Source organism: Melospiza georgiana, chromosome 4 (assembly GCF_028018845.1).
Source record: "Melospiza georgiana isolate bMelGeo1 chromosome 4, bMelGeo1.pri, whole genome shotgun sequence".
NCBI classification, from domain to species: Eukaryota; Metazoa; Chordata; class Aves; order Passeriformes; family Passerellidae; genus Melospiza; species Melospiza georgiana.
Genome location: NC_080433.1, coordinates 30,484,468 through 30,504,549, shown reverse-complemented (window position 1 = coordinate 30,504,549; position 20,082 = coordinate 30,484,468). Strand labels below are relative to the sequence as shown.

Here is a 20,082-nt window from a genome sequence, read left to right as displayed (position 1 = left end):
GAAGCATCACAGTGCAACACAGCTCTGGGCTGTCAGACTGCTGTCCTCCTAATTCTGCCTCTGAGTCAAACCACAGCAAATTGGAGACCTCTGCCCTGCCCTCTGGTGTGTGAGGACTACAGGACCCTGTCTGTGCTGGCTGCAGCTCCAGCACAGAACAGGGTGAGGATTGTGGCTCTGATATGAACGCAGTAGTTCATATGCGTTGGTGGCAGACTATAGCCCCTTATAGTCTGCCCCCTATAGGTGGCAGACTATAGCCCCTTATCTCCCCCTCCAAGAAATCTGCCCTGCCTTCAATTTTTTTCCCTCTTTCACCAAGGGTTCACCCTCTCCTTTTTCTCCTCTCACATCCCCTCAGCCTCTTCTTTTTAAGGTCCATCTCCTGTTCTGAACATCTTCTTTTCCAACCTCTCCCATGACAATGCCGCTCATGAGTCCAGGACAGTCTATATTCGAGGCATACTTTGTTCCATCAATACCAGTCTCCAATTGTGGCTGGAACCTCAAGTCTTGCTCACCCCAGGGCCATGGGGTGAAAAGTTAATTGCTAAATCTAAAGAGGTATATTGTGAGTAAGGAAAGATGCCAAGGAACACCACTTGTAACATCAGAGCCTTTTTTTCTGCAATATACAGCAAAAAAATCATTGAAAATGAACCAGGCCAGGGATTTCCCCATAGTATGTGAAAATACTCTTCAGTAAGAAGCCAATGTGGGGTGAGTTACCAACTGAAATGTTCTGATGAGTTGGTGGCATAGGCTAAATACAGACTTGATTGCACACTATCACCAGATGTAGTTCTGAGATGCAATTAAGGCACCCTTGTTAAAGTTCCCTAAAATCAAGAAATAGGACACAGGAGAGGTAAGTTTAAACAATCAGTGGTGTTTGGTCAAAGGTTGGACTTAATGATATCAGTTCTTTCCCAGTTTTATGGGTTTATGAGTCTATGACTTATTCCTGCTGCTTTTATGACAACTGTATATAAAACATATGCACAGAGGGAGAGCAAGCAAGAGCTTACACAGCGCTGCGTGATGCTGTAAGACCCTATAACCTTGCAGAGTCCCCAGAGAAATCATGGGGACCATTGCTCAGACAGACTGGGAGCAGGAAAAACTTGACAGCCACTGGATACTGAGCAAGAGCTGAGAAGAAGAGAGCAGGACAAACTGGGAGTGTCTTGGTTCAGCAGTCAGGCCTGCAACGCAATCCTGCAGAAAGCTACACACACTGCAGTGGTCTGCAGCTTGGTACATGGCATATGATGCATCACTGGCATTGTAGAGCTGCTCTTCTGGAACTGTTGTGTTGTGGAACAACAGTGGGAGCAGGGATCACCATGTGCTGGCACAGAGTGTCACCACTCTGATAGGCTGGGAATACATACTGGGGATTACATGGCAGGAGGCACTGGAGAAGAAACCAGGAAAAACTAGTTGGCATGTCCATGTAGGATCAGTGCCACTCTCTTTTCTGCAGGAAGTGGAGAGGGGAAGACAAGTGATGCTCTGACATTTTGAGGGAACTGGGCAAATAAAATTCCCTACACTGGACTTGGGGGTGGACACTGTTGAATAACAGAGTGCAGCTTGACTGCCAGCTGAGCCAGGCACATTGAAGCATGAAGAGAAAGGCTCCATGGTGTACAGGCAAGCTACTCTTCCTCCAGCTCCTTGTGCTGCATGAGGTCTGTGAGCAATGTACCTGCATTCAAAGCAGTGTGCAAAGCCTGTGTGTGGATGTGCATCATGCAGCACCTTTGCTGAAGACTGCTGGGAAGAGGAGTCAGAATGGTTGTGGAACACCTGGCTGTAAGCTGGGACCAAGAGAGAAGGGAGGAATACGAAAAGTCCCTGCAGGCAACACCAATTACCACGGCTCACGCAGTGCTCACCGGGCCAGTGGTGCTGGTAGAGGGGCTGCTTTAGAATTTGGAAAAATTTGCAGAGAAACAAAGTTTGCTGGGAAATGAAGCATGAAATAGTGCAGCCTGACTGCTAGGGAGCAGGATGGAAGGAAGAGGAAGAGAGGTGACAAAGAAGACAAGTGAAGAACAGGGGACCATGGGATTACTTTTGACTAGACCAGACTGCACAGAATCCAAACTTCCTTCAGGACAAAAGTATTGCAGATAGTAAAATATACCAATAAACAGTTTACATGCTGGCCTGGGATTCTCAAATTTAGATAGAGAGCTCTAAAAACTCTAGTTCCAAGGTAGCCACAGGTCAGTGTGACCTTCCTCCTACATCAGGGCTGTTGTTTAGGCTACCTTTTTGGTTACCATGAGCCCTACCAAAGATATGCTATTACCAATCCCCTGTGGCAAATTTTCCACAGGAAAATCATGAACATTAGTGATCTGCATTATATACACTTCTCCCCAGCTTTTGGTTCCTATAGGAAACCCACCCACTGAGTCAGGGACATAAAGATCTGCAGAACATTTATAGTCCTGGTGTAAGTCCCCTCAGCTGTTCCATATGTCCAGTAGCATCTGTTATAGCTCAAAATAGGTTTTTCAAGTCTCCAGGATTTGAAAACATTGCCCGGTCTTCACAACCTTCTCAGTGCTTTGCCTGCATCACCAGAAGGGATCTCAACGAAAAAGAGGGGGAACATCAGAAGACACTCTTGGATAGATTTTTGATACATGATATAAGAGGGAATACCTCAGAAAAACAAAGTATCTTGCTGTGGGAAAGAAGATCTCAGTTTCTCCTCTGTGGAGAAATGAAGGCAAAGTTAAGCATCTGGGAAAAGATTTGCCAAAAGCTGGGAAGAATCACTGAGATTTTGTAGCAGAAAATTCAGCCAGAGAAGGGCAGTTGAGTACTGCCAAGCTTGGCTAAATACCAGAGAGGGGGAAGGGCCCTGCTAGATGTCATCAAGCCACAGGGGTGAAATGTAGAGCAAGGGCAGAGGGAAGTTTTCAGTGTAATCTGCAATCTCCAGGTGGATGGCTGGGCTGTGTCACACATCTGCCTGCAACACACAGGACAGCGAAAAGTATCCCAGTCTCAAGAGGAAGCAGAGAGATTCCCCACTGACACCCAGGACTGATGGGTCAGTGGCAAAAAAGGAACAGAGTGCTTAAGATGCATCCAAAAATACACACAAGAGCCAGCTCCCTGCATCTATTGCAAATAAGTCTGAAACAATATGTCAATTTTCCTAATAACTAAACTTTCCTGGAGAAACAGAGCAGGCACTCATCTGGCTACATAATCAAAAAATCAACCTCTCTGTGTTGTTGTTGTGACAAGGGTCACTTGTTTCAGACCCCTGTGCACACAGTATGCTCAGCACTTGCTGCAATGCCAGTCCCAAGGCCTCCAAGAGCTGGGTTGTCAGTCTGGACGCAAGCAGGGAAATTGCAGGCTGTCAGTCACTGGGTGCTCGGACCCTGTGTGTGAGTGGGGAGGACAGAGGAAGAAATAAACTGGACAGTGAAATTCCAGCTGCCCAGGAGGTAAGTAGAAACAGAACTTCCATGCATGCAAGCCAAGGCCAAGAAGAAGCAGCCAAAAGAGGTAAGAGGAAATGCAAAGAATAAACACCCAGCAATAGGGAAGAATCCAGTCCTTACAGTCAAAACTGTGACAATAATTATCCACTGCATTCCCTAGAAAGTCCAACCCCACTATCCACAGATGTTTACAGGTACCTGTTGCTGCAAGCCCAAGAGAGGAAACTGTCACATTAACTTTTAAGAACTTTTAAGTTAGCAGTAGGCCAAAAGAGATGCAGGCTTTTTTTTTGTTTGTTTGTTTTTTGTGGGAGGTTTCTGTGAGGTTTTTTTTTGTTTAGTTTTGGGCATTTTCTCCTCACATGAGGAGAATATCTCAGAGAGAACAAAATCTTGAACATTATCAGGGATACCTGGTGTACTTTCAACTTTAAGACATAAAAGAAAAAGGTCTTGGGGAAAAATAGGTTTCAGTGTGGGCTATTCCTCTGAAGGTCTCAGTTCTGCTAAGTTTGCAGGGAAAGGTTACATGGCAAGAATGAAAATACCCATGCAGTCCATTTTCCACTATGTAAGCTGACATCCAGTGTTTCAAGAACAGAGCTGTAACCTACAACTGTGGACCTTAAGGCAAAAAAAGCAAATGGACTTAAGACTGAAAGCAGGAAGATGGTGCAGAGACCCAAGAGAGAGGCATGTCATTGTCCTTCCTGGGTCAAAGAGCTTGTTGAGGTTAGCAGGTGTGGCTCTACTTTCAGAGAGAAGGAAATATCTCATTTGAATCTCACTGTGGACAACGTGATTCCATAAAAACAGAACTCCTGAAAAGTATTCACCTAAGCAACACTCAGGTAAATTCCATTCAGCAGAAAGACCTTGAAACATGTTTATTTACATTGTTTAAATCCCATAATCTTTTCTTTTTCTCAAGGGGGATTTTGGACAATAGGGCTACAAGGCTGGCTAAGTACACATTAGAGTCCAAGTACAAGAAGAAACACAAATCAAGTCTCTAGCCTAAGTGCCAACCTGAATGCTGTATTTGCTCCTTTAACAGCCATCTCTTCCCACAACGTTTTGCACTCAAAGTGGCCATAACATGCATGGATGGGACAGAAGCAGAGACCAGGATTATGAGGCACAGTTATATAAGTATGACCACCCTGTGAATGAGCATGATTGAATGTTTTGAGTCAGGAGCTTGGCTTAACTCAATTAATTCCCCATGCTGGCAGCAGCACTCTCTGCCATCCATCTGATAAGGTGAAAGGGTCACAGAATCACAGAATGGCTGAGGTTGGAAGTGACCTTGAGAGGACATCTGTTCCACCCTATCTTCTCAAGCAGGGTCACCTAGAGCTGGCTGCCCAGAACTCCTGTCATCTTCATCCTCCTAAGCAGCAGCAGGGTAAGGAGAAAGTGCCGAAGCACCGTGTGCGCATGATTGTTATCCAATGCCTTCATCTCAAGACACTTAATCAGGAAAGCTAAACCCATCTTTTCCAAATCCTGTTTCAAGGCAAGCTATGTGCACAGCTGGAAAACAATGCAGCTTATTACACTGTTTTCCCCTTTCCCTCAGAAATAATATTTTCAGGCTGTGCCCGCATGTACCATTCCACCCAGGCCCCGTCGTACACTGCGACATCTGGCTTGCCACAGAGGTAGGCCCCCAGAGCCACATGGCAGGCAGTGACCCCAGAGCCACACGTGGCTACCACTGGCTTCAAGAGATCCACCTTCTTCTCCTGGAACAGAGTGCGGATCTGCTCAGGGGTCTTCTCGAAGCCAGACTCTGTGAGGAAATCAGTGAAGGGGATGCTCGTCGACCCAGGGACATGACCAGGCTCAATTCCTAGAGAAAAAACAATACAGACAGGAATTGACCTCTACTGTCTGGGACAAGTCTATTGCAAAGCCTCTTCTGTTTCACTGAGAGGAATATTTATTGCTTAGAGTATTTTGGTAAAAGAAGTACATTCATTTTTGTTACACTTTGCTTTACTAGATTACTGATTACTCAGGAAGGATGGCTCTAATGTTACCCCACGGGCACAACCCTGCCAAGTTCCATTTTTCCCCCAGTTCCTTCCACATCTTTCTCCCCATCAGAGCAACCCACACTGATGAAGCCCCTCCACAGACCATTCTGAAGGGAAGAGTAGCACCAGTACTTGAAGAGACCAATGAGAATCTTCGGGGTGTATCAAAAGCTTTGTTCCTCACCCCAGCCCCTCATGAGGACAAAAAGATACATGGCTTCCCTACTGTTGAATTTTCAAAGAGTAGCACTTGCTAGTCAAAAGGGAAGGAGGACAGGTGGACGCACTGCCTGAAGTCCCATCCCATAAAAGACAGCCACTATTTCCTAGCATTTCCTCTACAGGAGTCAAAGTGATGGGCACCCTAAATGAAACCCCTCTTTATAATGCCACTGTCTCAGAAGGCGCATTACCATCTCGGGGCTCTGGCTCTACTCCCCGGAACCGTCCTGCAGCACGGGCATCCACTAGTTGGAAGCGACGGGAATCCAAGTTATCTAAGACATCCTCGTATGTTTTCACCAGGGACTTGTCCAAGGAGGCATGGAACTCAGATGGAGATACCTGGGCTTTCCCAGAGCTAAGTGCATTCCCCTCTTGCTGCCAGTTCTTCAGGCCACCATCCAGAAGGGAGACAGCTTCGTGTCCAAAGACCCGGAACATCCACCATACCCGAGGTGCCGAGAAGAGACCTTGGTCGCTGCCATCATACACCACAACATGGGAATCATTCCCCACACCCAGCTTCCCCACATACTCAGCAAAGTCATTAGCCTTGGGCAGCATGTGATCGTAAGGTGAGGTTCGGTCACTGCACTGGTCAATGTCGAAGAAAACCGCACCAGGGATGTGGCGCTCCTCAAACTCCCGCTTCGGATCGCGCTTCATCTTCGGCAAATACCACGATGCATCCACGATTTTCAAGGCCAGGCCAGCTTGCTGGGACTTGATGGCTTCTGAAAGCCATTTTGCAGATACCAGAGCTCGGTAAAGGAGTTGTTGCGACATCGCTCCCGAGTCCTGGCTGAGATTAGCCAATTTCTGGATTCTGCCGGAGTCCACCTGACTGCAGAAGGTAGAGAGTCACAAATTAGAGACCAGTCTTTCAAAAAGCAACTGACAAAGGTGCATTTTGAGACCTGTGTCCTCACTGATGTGCTGGCTAAGCCTACAATGAGGGGCTTGAAATGCTCCAGCCCTGAAAGTAGTTTCCCAGAGCTCGTCCCAAACAACGCCCCGAGCGGGACAGCCACGGCAGTCGTGCCCTGCGCCCGGCCCCACGCAGCTCCTCTGGCCCCATCCAGGGACGCCAGCCAGCACCGACAGCAGCGAGAGCGCAGCGGGGCAGCCCAAGGACCAAGTGCTCGGCGGTCAGGCACGGCCCCACGCCTCTGCCCGCACGGAGAACACCGGCAGCCGGGGCCTTGCGGGGCCCCGCCGCCGCCCTCTGCGAGCCCCCCCGGCTCGGCGGGGCCGCGATTGCCGCCGCTTCGCCCCGTACCTCCGCGCTGGGCCTCGCTGCCCGCCAGCCACGGCCGTCGCCGGAGGGCGGGAGCGCTCCCAGCGGGCCGGTCCCGGCCGTGCGGCCGCCTCCGTGCCGCCCCTCGGGCCGCGCCTCCCGCCGCCATTTCGTGTGTCGGGCCGCGTCGGGCTCTGTGTGCGAGGGGAGCGCGGCCCGGCTGCGGCGCCCCCGCCGGTGCCCCGAGATGGCGCGGCAGAGCCTCAGCCGGGCGCTGGTCACGGCCTCCTGGCTGGCGGAGGCGGTGCGGGCCGGGCGGGTGGGCGCCGGCCTGCGGGTGCTGGACGCCTCCTGGTACCCCCCCAAGGAGCGAAACGCCCGGCAGGAGTTCAAGGAGAGGCACATCCCTGGGGCGTCCTTCTTCGACATCGAGGAGTGCCGGGACAAGTCCTCCCCCTACGACTTCATGCTGCCCAGCGAGTCCCACTTCGCCGACTACGTGGGGGGGCTGGGCGTGAGCAATGACACCCACGTGGTGGTGTACGACGGGGACGAGGTGGGCACCTTCTACGCCCCCCGAGCCTGGTGGATGTTCCGAGCCTTCGGGCACAAGGAAGTCTCTGTGCTGAATGGCGGCTTCAAGAATTGGGTGAAGGAGGGGCACCCCGTCACGGCGGAGGTCACCCAGCCCACCCCGGCTGTCTTTAAGGCCAGGCTGAACAGGGCCCTGGTGAAGACTTTCGAGGAGATGATACAGAACGTGTCGTCCCTAAACTTCCAGGTGGTGGATTCCCGCCCCGAGGGCCGGTTTCGGGGGACAGAGCTGGATCAAGGTAATGGAGGTGGGACTGGCACCTGCCCCAGAATGGGATGAATGTCAACTCTAGACCAGGCGTAACAGCTCCTGACAGCCATCAAAAAGATTTTCCTAATGCACAGGCATGCCTCAGCCCGACTCATTGATTACCTTAAGGGATCCACAGCTGCACGTTCAGACCCCAGTGCCATCACTGAATGCTTTTGTTGCAGTTGGCTATAAAGCTGCAGGAGGAAATAGCAGAAAAGGGCTGCAGTCATTTGGTTCCAGGATCTCCCATCCCACACCTTGCAGAAGTTTATCAAAATGCAAACATGGGAGGTGAGAGCTCCCAGGGGTTTGTTCAGGGGCCTATCTAAAACCAGCAGACACATAAAAACTATCAGTATTCGTACAGGCGCCTCTCACCATAATGAGCGCACAAGCAAAAGCCAAGGTTTTAGGTAATACAGTAACCCAAGGGACATTCTTCTTATCGCTCTGACTTCCAGCAAATAGAGAATTTGCTTGAGCTGATCTTTGTTCTTTTGCTTATGTAAGAAAAGTCTGAAGCCTTTAGCAAATGTGTGGGGTGTCAGCCTCTCTCTTTTAGGTGCCCCAAGTTAGAGGAACAAAAACTGATTTCATTACCTCGGTGAAACACTGGACACCCAATCAGCAGGGGTGGGAGAAGTCCTGTGCAGTGGGGACAGCAGGTACAGCAATGTGCCTGAAATGAAATTGAAGTTGGTTAAAGGAGGCCCTTGCTATGTAATTTAAGCCTTGGTATATCCCAGAATAACCTCCCTTCTGAAAGGGTGTAAAGGAAACTTTCCTGACCATTCAGGAGGCACTCTGGCAATCACACTCCCACCACTAGAGACTTTAACCGCTGAGACCAAAGCCCCTTCTCAGCAGGCAGTTCCACTAAACTGATGGGTGCCTCACTTGACTACCTACACCCCCCACACACACTCAGACCAGGTTTTCCTACCGTCTCGAGCCTGGGTTTTCCTTAGCAGAGCCTCAAAAGTCTGGTTCCTTAAAGCAATTTATTAACAGTACAATAACACAGAAACAGCTTGAGCTCGTGCCTCCAAGGAGGGACCTAGACAAAGGAAGCACTGAACTTTTATGCTCTCCCAGTCTGTGTGTGACAAAGTCCTGGCTCTTCCTGCTGAGTCCTCGGCTCCTGCTGTGTCTCAGTGTCCGGTCACCTGGCTGTGCCGCAGGTCCTGTGCCCTGTGCTGTGCCAAGGGTCAGCACCAGTTCCTGGCCTCCTGCCTGGGGCTCTCCCAGCCCAGTGCCCAAGCTGCGGCTGGCACTGCAGCTGCACGCCGAGCTGCCAGCACTGAATGCGTTCCTCAACAAGGGAATCACAGAAATGGTTGGAAAAGAAAGAGTTTCTAGAAGAAAGCACAGAAAAGCTCAGCAGCAGCTGTTGGGTCTGAGCAGAGCCCACCCTGCTGATACGTGCAGAGGGTTTCTGTGGTCCCCAGGCTGGCTGCCCTGCTGCCCCACAGGTTGTCATTCTGTCCTGGCTGTTCACATGTGTGTGTGTTGCTGTACAGCCAGTTAGTGTGACAGTATGACCTGAAGTGCATTCCTGCATCCAAACTTCAGTGGCATTTGGCTGTAAATGACTGCACACATGGGTGGCCCAGGTGTCTACAGGGAGCTCCTCAACACATTTGATCTGCAGAAAGACAATGGGGAACATGGGAGAGGTAATGGGAGTGATGGAGGACACTGTGGCTGGGGAAAGGGAAAGTTAGGCTGATCACTCATTCTATTTCTTCTCCTACCACAGCCCATCAAAGTGAAGGTTGAATTTTAACCTCAAGATGTGACTAAAATGCTCCTTGCTGGGAGCTGGTAGATTTTGCATTCTTTCCCAAGGTGAGAGTTGTCACAAGATGACAAATACCACAGACCCAACAGCATCTTCAAAACAGATTTTTCCTTTGAAATGAGTCAGCATGGAACAGCTTATTTGTGGTGGTCCAGTTTTGCTTCCCACAGCAGATCCAGCAGGATAAGCACTCCAGCTGCAGCTGCTCATTCCACAGGAGCTTGACAGCTCTCTGAACCAAGCTAGCCAGTAGCAGCACATCAGCCAGCAGTGGGTAAAAGACAGTGCTTACACCTAAAAGAGCAATTTTAAATCAATGCTGATTAATTGCAGGGGTCATCCAATCAGGGAGGACGCAATTTAGAGAAGACTAATGGTCTTCAGGTTAAGGAACTTTCTGCCTTCTCAGGTGATTTCAGTTTAATTATTGCTTCAGTTCTTGACTTCCTAATTAAGTCAATTAATCTCTCCTGTTCTGTGAACTTCATCTCTAGAAGAGGCTAATTGCAGCTGACTCTTTTGCCTCTTTAGTTTTTCAGTTCTTTGTGGTAAGAATTAATTGTCCCCGTTTTACTTTTATCCTTGCTGGGATTTAGACCTCTGTATTGGTTAAGATAAGCCATAATATAGTACTAATTTTTATTTGGTGGGAGAGGTTCACCAAAGTTGCCAGAGTGGAATAAAGTGGGCATCTCTATAGGCCAGGTCTCCTAGGTCTTAAATGCAGGTATTGCTTTGGATGCAAAGCTTGGATGTTCATGCAGAGTGTGCAGCAGAAGCCTGACAGATGTGCAGCCCTGACCTATGCACTGAATAGTTCAAGGTGTCCCTGCACAGTGCTCTGTTTCTGCAGGAACTAGCTGTCCAGGGCTGATGATAAAAATAATTACATGATGGTTGCCAGTGCTGATCCTCTCTGGCTGTCGGGCGCTGAAAACTGATGAACAAGAATTATAGTTAACCAAATGCATACAGAAGAGTTGTGCATTTCTGAATTCTTTTGCAGACATCTGAGAAAAGAGACAAAAGTTGCCAGGCAAGGAGTCTATCATCTAAAAAAAGAGAGCAAACCCAAAATCATTTAATGAGCTTGCAGGTAGTTTTCTTCTTTTTCTCAACCCTGAAGTAGTCCTTGTCTCCCTTCTGCATATAGAACTCTTCAGATTTTGCCCATTTTCCCAGCTCTCCATCCTGCCTGCCTCAAACGTAAAGCTTTTGCTAATCTTGAATGTTCAGTGGAAATGAGAATGAAATGTACATTTTTCTTTCCCCTCTCCTCCAAGTGGATTCTGCAGCTGGGCGTGGACTGGCTTTGCTTTGATTCTGTAATAATACTTGGGTCACAGGAATGGAGAGTGAGAGACTTTATCAAAGTCTGTTTCAACCCACAGGAACCTATGAGGACTTTGAGGGAGCTTAAAGTGTTCCTTACAATGTGTTCATGGCAGGTTAGACAAGATCAGTAATTGTCCCTTCTAAGACATACCATTTGAATGGAAGAGAGAGATAAACAAGGAGGCAACAGAGGAGGCATTTGGAAAAGAACTATCTGCAGCCAGCACACTCCAAAGCCACAGGGAGTTAAATATGGGCTGAGCAAATCTTTTATCTTTTTGACATTAAGAAATTCCATCTGGAGCTTTCATCGCAAAGGGAAGGCTAAGAGAGGAGGGGCCGTGGTTTTAGATAAATAGCCAACAATAAAAACAATATGTAAGCTGAGAATCAACAGATGTGGAAAAGGGGATTAAGTAGTGAAGAAGATAACATATTACAAGTTATAAATTGTGAGGAAGGATTGCCAGACACCAAGCTGAGTGAGACTTGGCAAAAGGAATTAAATAACAAAATCTTCTGGAACAGAGTGAACAAAAGAGAACAAGGAGAGAAAGAATAAATAAGGTTGCTGTGCAGTTAGCAGGGGTTCCAGGTGGAAGATTATTTGTGTGTGGTCTTGGCATTATACTGAGCCCTGAGTCTGTGCTACCATGTTTTCTTCTCTCCTACGGATAATTCTGCAGAGCAGGGAGAGGGCTAACCAAGAGATATTCCCATGCTCAAATCAGTGAGGCAGATGAGCTCGATCCCAAATATGTTCCAAGAATCAGTCATGTGATATTGGAACTTCATGAAGCAAGAATTTGATACATTTATTCAAAGCATAGTTCTATGGGACAGAAACAATTGCAAACTTCATCTTTAGAATAGGGGATACAGCACAACCTAGGCAGCTGCTGGTCTTCTACCATAGACAAACTGGGAAACTTTCAAAAAACTCTTCAAGAAAAATTACTTTAAACAAAGGCAAAATTGAGTAAAATATATTGGTAGACTTGCACTTCACCCAAGGGCTTTATTTCCTTGCCAACACACTTGGTTGGCCAGATAAGAGAAATGGAAACATGCATGTCTGGAAGTAATGTCTGATCTTTTCTTCCACCCATTGGAAGCACCTACAAGGTAGAGTTGTGCCATTTGCACTTTATTCATGCTTTGGGCATAACATTAGAGGGACATTTATTAGGTCAATATGAGGAGAGGGCAAATAGCACAAGTATTGTTAGGTTTTAAAAATTGACTGAAAAGGAGATAAGTGAGATGAGAACAGCATGTACTGAAAGAAGATCTGTGGGGTTGTAAGTTGCCAGCACGGTCCCATCATTAAGCTTACGTGTTTTGTTTTGTATTTTCCTGAATCATCAAGGCTTTGAACATAGGGAGTTGATACTAAAATGTGCTGTGGGACAGCCATGGGAAGGTCTAAATGATCACATGGGGAGAATGATGTGAGGTGCCACCTGCAGATGTATGTATGTATAACAGTACAGAGAGCAAACTCAAGTGCTTAGTAGCCCAAAACTGAACTGCTTGTGTTTCTCCTACAGGCCAATAATCCACATTTGGAAGCAATAGAAGAGGGTAAGACTTGGATGAATTAGTTGGGTGCAGGAACATCACATGTGATTTAACCTTGGCAACAGCCTTGGCAACTCCTGTTTGCCAACTGTGACGGTAGGAAATGCCACTTCTTTGTCCAGCAGCCTGCTGGACCCCTAAAGCTGATTCTAGGGTGGCCAGGACAGAGAAAAGTGTATCTAATTGGCTCTTACTGGGTTTAGGCTAAGGACATGAGGTTGTTGGGAGTGCTGAGGGCTTGCCATCAGCCTGTTGGAGCAATAGCAGAAAAACTATTTTGGCCATAGGGCAGTGTTAGCTCAAGGATAAATGGTGTATGGACTGACTGTGATGATCTGAACACTGGAAATTAATGTTCCTCCTCACTTGAGCCAGGAGGTACTTCAGTGGGAAGTTTCATTACAAGAATCCAAACTGTTCTGAGATGGATGGAATCTGGTGTGGAGTGTCCTCTGTTTCATATGGGACAGGAGCAAATGTATCCTCTCCCCTGTTCAGATTCCAGCTGCATCCAGCCTTGCCTTCCAATCCTATGTTTCTCTGCTCTTGACCTAGCAGAGAGAGATTATAAAGCTTCCTCAGCCACTTGAGAGCTCTTAGGCAGTCCAAGCGATTGTGGTTGTGCAGTTTCAGCTCTTTTTCTCAGCTGAACACCCACATATGTGAATAAATGCAGTTTCTACAGAATTCTCATCTTTCACCCACAGAGTGCAAACACTGGTCTCTGACTCCAGCAGACTTTTGAATCTCTGGAGCAATATAGTCTCCCTAAAGATCAAAGTCCAAACTGCTCTAAAATGAGTGTTTTTTTCAGATCTGCTCAGCTCCTACCTGAAGAGTTGTTTAAGGGTGATGAATTGTCAGTCTCCTATAAGAGAGGTACAAACCTATTTTAAGGTGTGTGAACAGTCTAGAGAAGCTATAATGGTCATGATGCCTGGGACACCTAGAAAGTGAATCGATGGCCCAGCAAGCCTCTTTGAGCAAGAGTTCCCTTCTAGTTCATCCTCCAGGAGTTCCTGGTCTCAGTATACTTCCCAGTGCCCTAGGTGGCTCACAGACTTTTCTGTATTGGGGTGATCACCAGGACTGCAGCAGAGCCTTGCAGAAATCCTTTGCTGAAAGCGTCCTTTTCCATTTACTCTGTGGGAAAGTGGTGGCCTAACCCAGGCATGTAAGAGGCTTCAGTAAGCAGCTTTGCAGTCTGAGAACCATATACAAGGTTTTCTCAGCTTTTGCTTGATTTTTTATTTCATCTCTGTCATACAGACACTGTATTGATGAGTGAGTTTTGGAGTTCTCTGTACTGAAGTGATGAGTTGTTATCTTCTGGAACTGGAAAAAGTATGGTGAAACCATCAGTCAAAACACTGCCTCTTTTATTTTTTCTTTTCCTTTTAAAACGTTAGTCCCTGCAGAAGTCAGCAGTTTTTATCCCAACTTCTCTCAGTAATGCTAAACATTTCTGAAGCATGCATGAGGTGACTCCTAGACAACTGTGCTGTATTTTTAATGCACCCGGGGAGGATTAATCAAGAGACAAAGAGGGTCCATCTGGAACAGGAAGAGTACTTGTGAAGCTGACTCAGGGCAGCTTTGATTGTCTTTAGGCTCTGTCTTTGTTCAGCAGAGCAAAAATTCCCTTCAATTCCGTGCCAAAGCCATTTTCCCCTTATATCTCACCATGTCATGTTACCACTCTGCATAGTGATGAAACTGCAGTGTCATTATGTATGATGTCAGTCTCTGCCTAGGTATACTTTAATCATTTGACTGTAACAAAGTCAAATGATTAAACTGCCCCAATCACTCCCACCTCCCGAGACCAGTTATCCCAATAATTTGGGCACATAGATAGCTGTCAGTGAAACAGATTACTATTCATGTGATTTTATTTAGATGTGTCTCATTGGAAGTTCAAACCTAGCAAGGAAACATTCCCTGAAACACATTTTCAGTGTAATACATAATGGTTTTGGCTCCAGTGAGGCTTGATCCAAAGCCTCTCAAAATGATTGGAAAAGCTTCCATTATTAAGCCTTAAGAGTCTGAATTTGAAGGGTGTGATGCCAACCTTGCCCATTATATTTTTATATCTGCAACTCTCTAAAGACCTTCTTTTGACGTGCAGTTTTGAACTTGCCTGAAGTGGTCAGATACACCAGCAGAAAAACAACCTGTGCTGATTTCATCCATGGAGTAGATAAGAAGTGATACAAAATTTAAATTTTGACTTCTCTGACCCCATTGTCCCAGAATAGCTGCCTCAGAAGTGATGTGGCTGACTTAAGGTTGCTTTATGATTTCTTATTTATTTTTCTGAAATATGACTTTAAGGTGATGCAGGAATAAACTGTGAACAGATAACCACTTTCACAAATTCCACATACAGGCCACATTTCCTGCTTCTGAAAACGACAGTGTGTCACTACAGACTGATGGCATACCTGGGGAAGGTTGGAAATGCATTGCTTTATTCCTCTTATCACAGGTGCCCTTAATGCCTTTGTTAAGGCATTTTCTGTGGAGGTTCTTTGATTTCTGTCATGTCTAGGGTTTCTTCAGATTTCTACATCTCATTGCTTTCAACGAGGAAATAGTTTGCTAAATATTCTGGAAGTTTTGACTTCAACAAAGTTGAATAATATTTGTCCTCTTCTTTTTAGCCTAATACCACTTTGCATCTTCATCATCAAGTGGAACAAATGAGTCTTCTGGAGGGAGTGAGACTATCTGCAGTGATGTTTTTAATGTCTCTTGTGGGTGTCGTTCATCACCTATGTTAATGTGTCCTTGCTCATGTTTCATTTTCTGGTTCACTCTCGCAGGCTTGGAATCTGGCCACATCCCTGGCGCTGTGAACATACCCTTCCACTCATTCCTATCAGAAACGGGGCACGAGAAGAGTATTGAGGAGATCCAGGCAATATTCCGCGAGAAGAAGGTGGATCTCTCGAAGCCGCTGACGGCCACGTGCCGCAAGGGCGTCACGGCGTGCCAGATCGCCTTGGCTGCCTTCCTGTGCGGCAAGCGCGACGTGGCCGTGTACGACGGCTCCTGGTCCGAGTGGTTCCACCGAGCCCCTCCGCACTACAAAGTCACCGAGCTGAAGCGCAGCAAGGCCTAGAGGGAGGGCTGGGTCTGGGGTAACGCGGTCTAGCAGCTGTCTCCAGCCCAGGGTAAAGCAAAAGGGAGGAAGTAAAGTAAAGAAAATATCAGTTTGTTTAGGTTTTTTTGAATTTTTTAAAGAATTATCATTAGGTTTCTATTGAACTTTTGATTTTTGACAATTAATAAAATCTTAGATGATGCATCTGTGAGTATTTCTAATTCTTTTCTGTTACCTGCGACCTGCTTGTGTTGGGTGGGAACAGCAGCTCTGCAGCATGAAAGAGAGTTACAGTCTGTGCCTGAAGACCTGCAGAAATTCCAGTGTCCTGGTGAAAGATTAGGGGCAGAATGAATCAAAGTGCTAAATACAGCACTGGGTATTGGACATGGGAGGGCCAAGCTGTGGTTCTGTCTTTGCCTCTATGGAAGATTTCTTGCCGGCGCACCATCTCCCCATTGGAATGTGGAAAATGGGGGTACCTTCCATATAGCAACTGGACCCAACCCACAGGGAGGTGCGTTGCTTCCCTGGGGTCCAGGTAAGGGACATCAAAAGGAAATGTATGCTATCAACTGGTATGGCCCATTGATTATTACCCTCTACTGCTGTTCCAGGTAGGCAGCAATAAGGTCCCAGCAAGAAGGCTGAGGTCAGAGAGCTCATGTTCAGCTTTAGCATTTGGAGATGCTAAAAGATCCATTTCTGCTGAAATACAGTCTTGTTGATTATCATGACTACGTTAGGAAAGTCCCCTGAAATCCTTTATGTGTGCTGAGAACTTTTGGGCACAGGTATTTCATGAAATATGAGCCTTTTACTCTGCTCCTTGTGTGGTTTTCCATCAGCAAGGATAACCCTTCTGTAAACTGTGTGAAACTCCATGTTTCCTATGGAGCTGGAGCCCACAGCTCATAGAGGGAGGGAACATTGTTCCCTAGCAACCATCTCTACTCTTCAGTCTTCATCCCACCTCCATACCTGGACTTCAGCAGGACCTCCCTGCTTCTACAAACCACCAGTCACCACACCAGGGATCATGGAACAGGTGAGAGAGGTGGTTATGGAAGAGGCTTTGCCTCCTGGTAAACCATAGATATTTGGATTTTTTTTTTTAATCAGTTAAAAAAAAGAAGAGAGAGAAATGTCATGTTCACATCCATGGGGCTCTCAGGTTTGGAAAGTCACTGAAACCTCCTCACACTTTGGAGACCCAGTCAAAGATGGAAGGCCTATGAGACCGCTCTTGGCTGCTGGCTGGTGAGAGTGGCCAGTTCCCACACCTGTCTAAGGAGGTTTTCTGCCTGGGAAGAACAGCTCCCTCTTTCCTCAAAGGCTGCATGTTAGGAAAGTCTGTGTTAGGCTATGCTAAACATTTCCTTCAGAAAGAAGGATCACGTTTAACCCTTCTTAGCTCTTTGATCAAGATATATATTTTCTGATTGGTTGCCTATTGTCCCTCGCAGAATTGGTTTAGCAAAGCAATAAGTAGACATACTTCTGCGGTTTCTGTTATCCAGGAGAATGGTGAAATGGCCTTGAAGTCCTTCTTGACCTCAAGGTGTGGGATTCTCTGAGCAGTGCTTTGATTTTGGACCTTCAGAGTCAGAAATAAAATTTAAAAAATAACAATCACATGCAGTTGCAGTGTTTTTATAATAACACTGACAAGAATATCATATACAATTACAAACTAGAAAGTAGGAACAGTTGCAGGCTTTGGTGTCATTTTGTCTGAGAGGAACTGGGGAAATTATTGATGAAAGGGATTTGGGAAATGAAGACATTGCCTCATTACACAGAAATTCTGCTTTGTTGGAAGAAATGGGAGAGGAGGAATTTCTGCATCAGCAGACTGGAAAGTTCTTCCTACCGAATATAGTAATAATAACAAACAGACATGTTTTTGTTTTAAGTAGGAGGTGGGAGTTAGCACAGCAGTTTATTTAGCAGCAGCTTCCTGCACTTTGATCATGTGTAAGTGTATGGCTCTTCTTTAAAAAGAAAGAAGAGTGATAGAGAAAAGAAGCAGATCATTCCCTGTGAGTCAGGACTGGCTTCCTCTCCTCATGTTTTGTGGCTCTGTTCTTTTTGTGGGAGAGGTTCTACAGAGCATGCAGCACTGACTCCTGGAGTCTGGCTGATACAGTAACTTCAGCTTCAGGATCCCAATACTGTGTAAAGACTTGGTGCTGCAAAGACTTGTCTCAGTGTAATACCCAAGCTGCTGCTGATTCAAGGCAGCCCTGGTGGAGCACTAGGCTTCCTATCCCATGGGCTGGCACCTTCATTCCCACAACTGCCTCAAGAGCAGAGGGTAAGCCCCATGTCATGTCCTGAGCTAATCTGGCGAATCCAAACATACATTCCTACCTGATCCAGATCCCATTTGTCCTGCTGCTAGTGCCAGCAGGCTCACAGTTACTGTATTCCACCACTCTGGCGGTACCAGTAGTCAGTTTCTCTGGGTCTGGATTGAAGGCACTTGAGACAGTAGTTCACGTTTGGACTCAGGTGTTTATTATTTATCTGTAAAACAGACACTGTGAGTTTGGCAGCTTTTCATTAGAAAGCACAAAATGGCTAACAATCTCTTGTTACAAGGTCTTTTAAAACTAAACTATCCAATTAAGAACCAACACCTAGATTATTTTCTCTTTTAACCCAAAACTGATCCCAAAGAGCCCGCAATGCTGGCCTTCCTGCCCAATTACAAAATGCCACCTAAACCCTTGAAGAAGGAAGAAGCAGCATGAAGAAGAAACCCAGGATGACACCCTGTGCCCTTCATCTTGCTTCCATCCACAACATACTAAAAATCCTAAAATCTAAACTTCTCACCAGGTGATACACCTACACTACTCTCTACAATCTATTTCACACTTTTGTGGATTCTAGTCTATCTTGAAGTCTAGGAAACTTTCTCCATGAATGAGGATCAAAGTCAGTGCTCCCCAGAGGGTCAGGGCACCCCAGAGCAGACAGAGAAATATTCCCGGTGCCCTGGGTTCCCACACACCACCATGTGTGTGGAATTTGGCCAGGGCTTTGGTTTTAACTTGTCACAGCCTTTGCATGAGCTAAACCTGTCAAGTCCTCCTGGGATGAGGAACACACCCACAAGCAGGACATGACAGAGGGTTACACAGATGTTCCCTCTGCCCAAAAGGCTCTTCTCATCCTGGTTGTCCCATGCAAATGCAATGCCTACAGAAGCTGCTAAGGGAGACTCAAGGACAGATCCAGGTCCCAGGGATTAGTCATAGCTGAAAGAGCTGTGCAGGGGTGGAAATGCCAGGAGTTTGCTGCACTTTGGGAAAGTGGATTGACAGAGTTTCCCTGTTGTTTGTATTTCCAGAAACATCAAGCTCAGGCCACTGCAGCATTAGAAGCAGGACAAAAAGGACCTAAAAACTGTACTGAAATGACAAAAAACTCCTTGGCCTGGGCATCTCTTTCAGATTACCAACAGCTGGATTACAATTTGAGAGTAAATCTCTTCCAAGGTGAGGGGACACACCACCTACCCCTGACTTTCAAAGCCGATTCCATCTATGCTTTGCCAGGTCTCAGGCAGCCACATTGCTGTGGGTAGAGATCTGACCATAGGTAATACTCACTTTCCCTTCTTATTCCTTCCATCCAAAGTCACTGCTTTTCCAGGCTGTAGTACCTGAGGAACTGGAATCTAGACACTCTCATTTTATGTATTCTATCCCTTTCTTTTCTTTCACTATTTTTTCCCCCACAGTGTGACAAGTGAACACAAATCATAACCTCTGTCATCCTGTCCAGAGTTGTCCAAATGGACACCATTTGCATTTGTCCAAATGGACACCAATTGTCCCCGCCATATCCAGTTGCTAGTTACCTCCAGTTCAGTTTCAACATAATTTCTCTTCCAGACCTTTAGACATGTGGAGCTCTGAAATATCTTTCCCTAACCTCTGTTTCCAAGGTTCCCCAGGATCCCTCCATCTAAGCAAATATTGGAAACTGAGAATTCATCCAAGAAATGCTGAAATAATTGTCCCTGGTTCTAGATTCTCATTTACCAGCATAAGGCAGATTCCTTTTCCTTATACAGTATGTTCCATGGCATACTGTGGGTATTGAGGACAGCATTGTCCTGGGTTTGTGTAGTCACACAGAAAAGAAGGACATCTTTCCTCAGGGAGCTCAAAATCAATATTGTCAAGACAAAGGTGTGATTAAAAGGAAGGTGAAGAGGAAAGGGTTAGAGATTAAAAGAAAGCCCCCTCGTGGCTAGAAGTAAAGAGGGGATAAAAAGAGAAGTCACAGTTGGCAACTCTTTGTTAAGTAATGTGGCAGAAAATGAGATCAAGAAGGCCTGGAGCGGTAAGATGGTGGTGATTTTGTGGAGTTGCCCTGCTAGTAGCTGCTAGGAAGCTAGTCACATGGATGAGGAGAT

At 46.5% G+C, this 20,082-nt stretch overlaps 2 protein-coding genes and 1 long non-coding RNA gene across 3 annotated transcripts; 1 reads left to right on the top strand and 2 right to left on the bottom strand.

Moving 5' to 3' along the window:
* Positions 1 to 4,340: 4,340 nt before the first annotated feature.
* On the bottom strand, positions 4,341 to 7,079 carry MPST (mercaptopyruvate sulfurtransferase). Its single transcript, XM_058022700.1, has 3 exons — positions 7,020 to 7,079; positions 5,932 to 6,584; positions 4,341 to 5,331 (listed from the first exon to the last, which is right to left on the bottom strand). The coding sequence occupies exons 2-3, from the start codon at positions 6,524 to 6,526 to the stop codon at positions 5,033 to 5,035; spliced, it is 894 nt and encodes a 297-aa protein (XP_057878683.1). The 5' UTR covers positions 6,527 to 6,584; positions 7,020 to 7,079; the 3' UTR covers positions 4,341 to 5,032.
* Positions 7,080 to 7,202: 123 nt separating this feature from the next.
* On the top strand, positions 7,203 to 15,854 carry TST (thiosulfate sulfurtransferase). The gene is made up of 2 exons (XM_058022701.1): positions 7,203 to 7,810; positions 15,370 to 15,854. The coding sequence occupies exons 1-2, from the start codon at positions 7,225 to 7,227 to the stop codon at positions 15,666 to 15,668; spliced, it is 885 nt and encodes a 294-aa protein (XP_057878684.1). The 5' UTR covers positions 7,203 to 7,224; the 3' UTR covers positions 15,669 to 15,854.
* LOC131082639 (uncharacterized) lies at positions 7,834 to 8,991 on the bottom strand. The gene is made up of 3 exons (XR_009114372.1): positions 8,768 to 8,991; positions 8,425 to 8,503; positions 7,834 to 8,018 (listed from the first exon to the last, which is right to left on the bottom strand). It is a non-coding gene; the product is annotated as an uncharacterized LOC131082639 (long non-coding RNA).
* Positions 15,855 to 20,082: the final 4,228 nt, after the last annotated feature.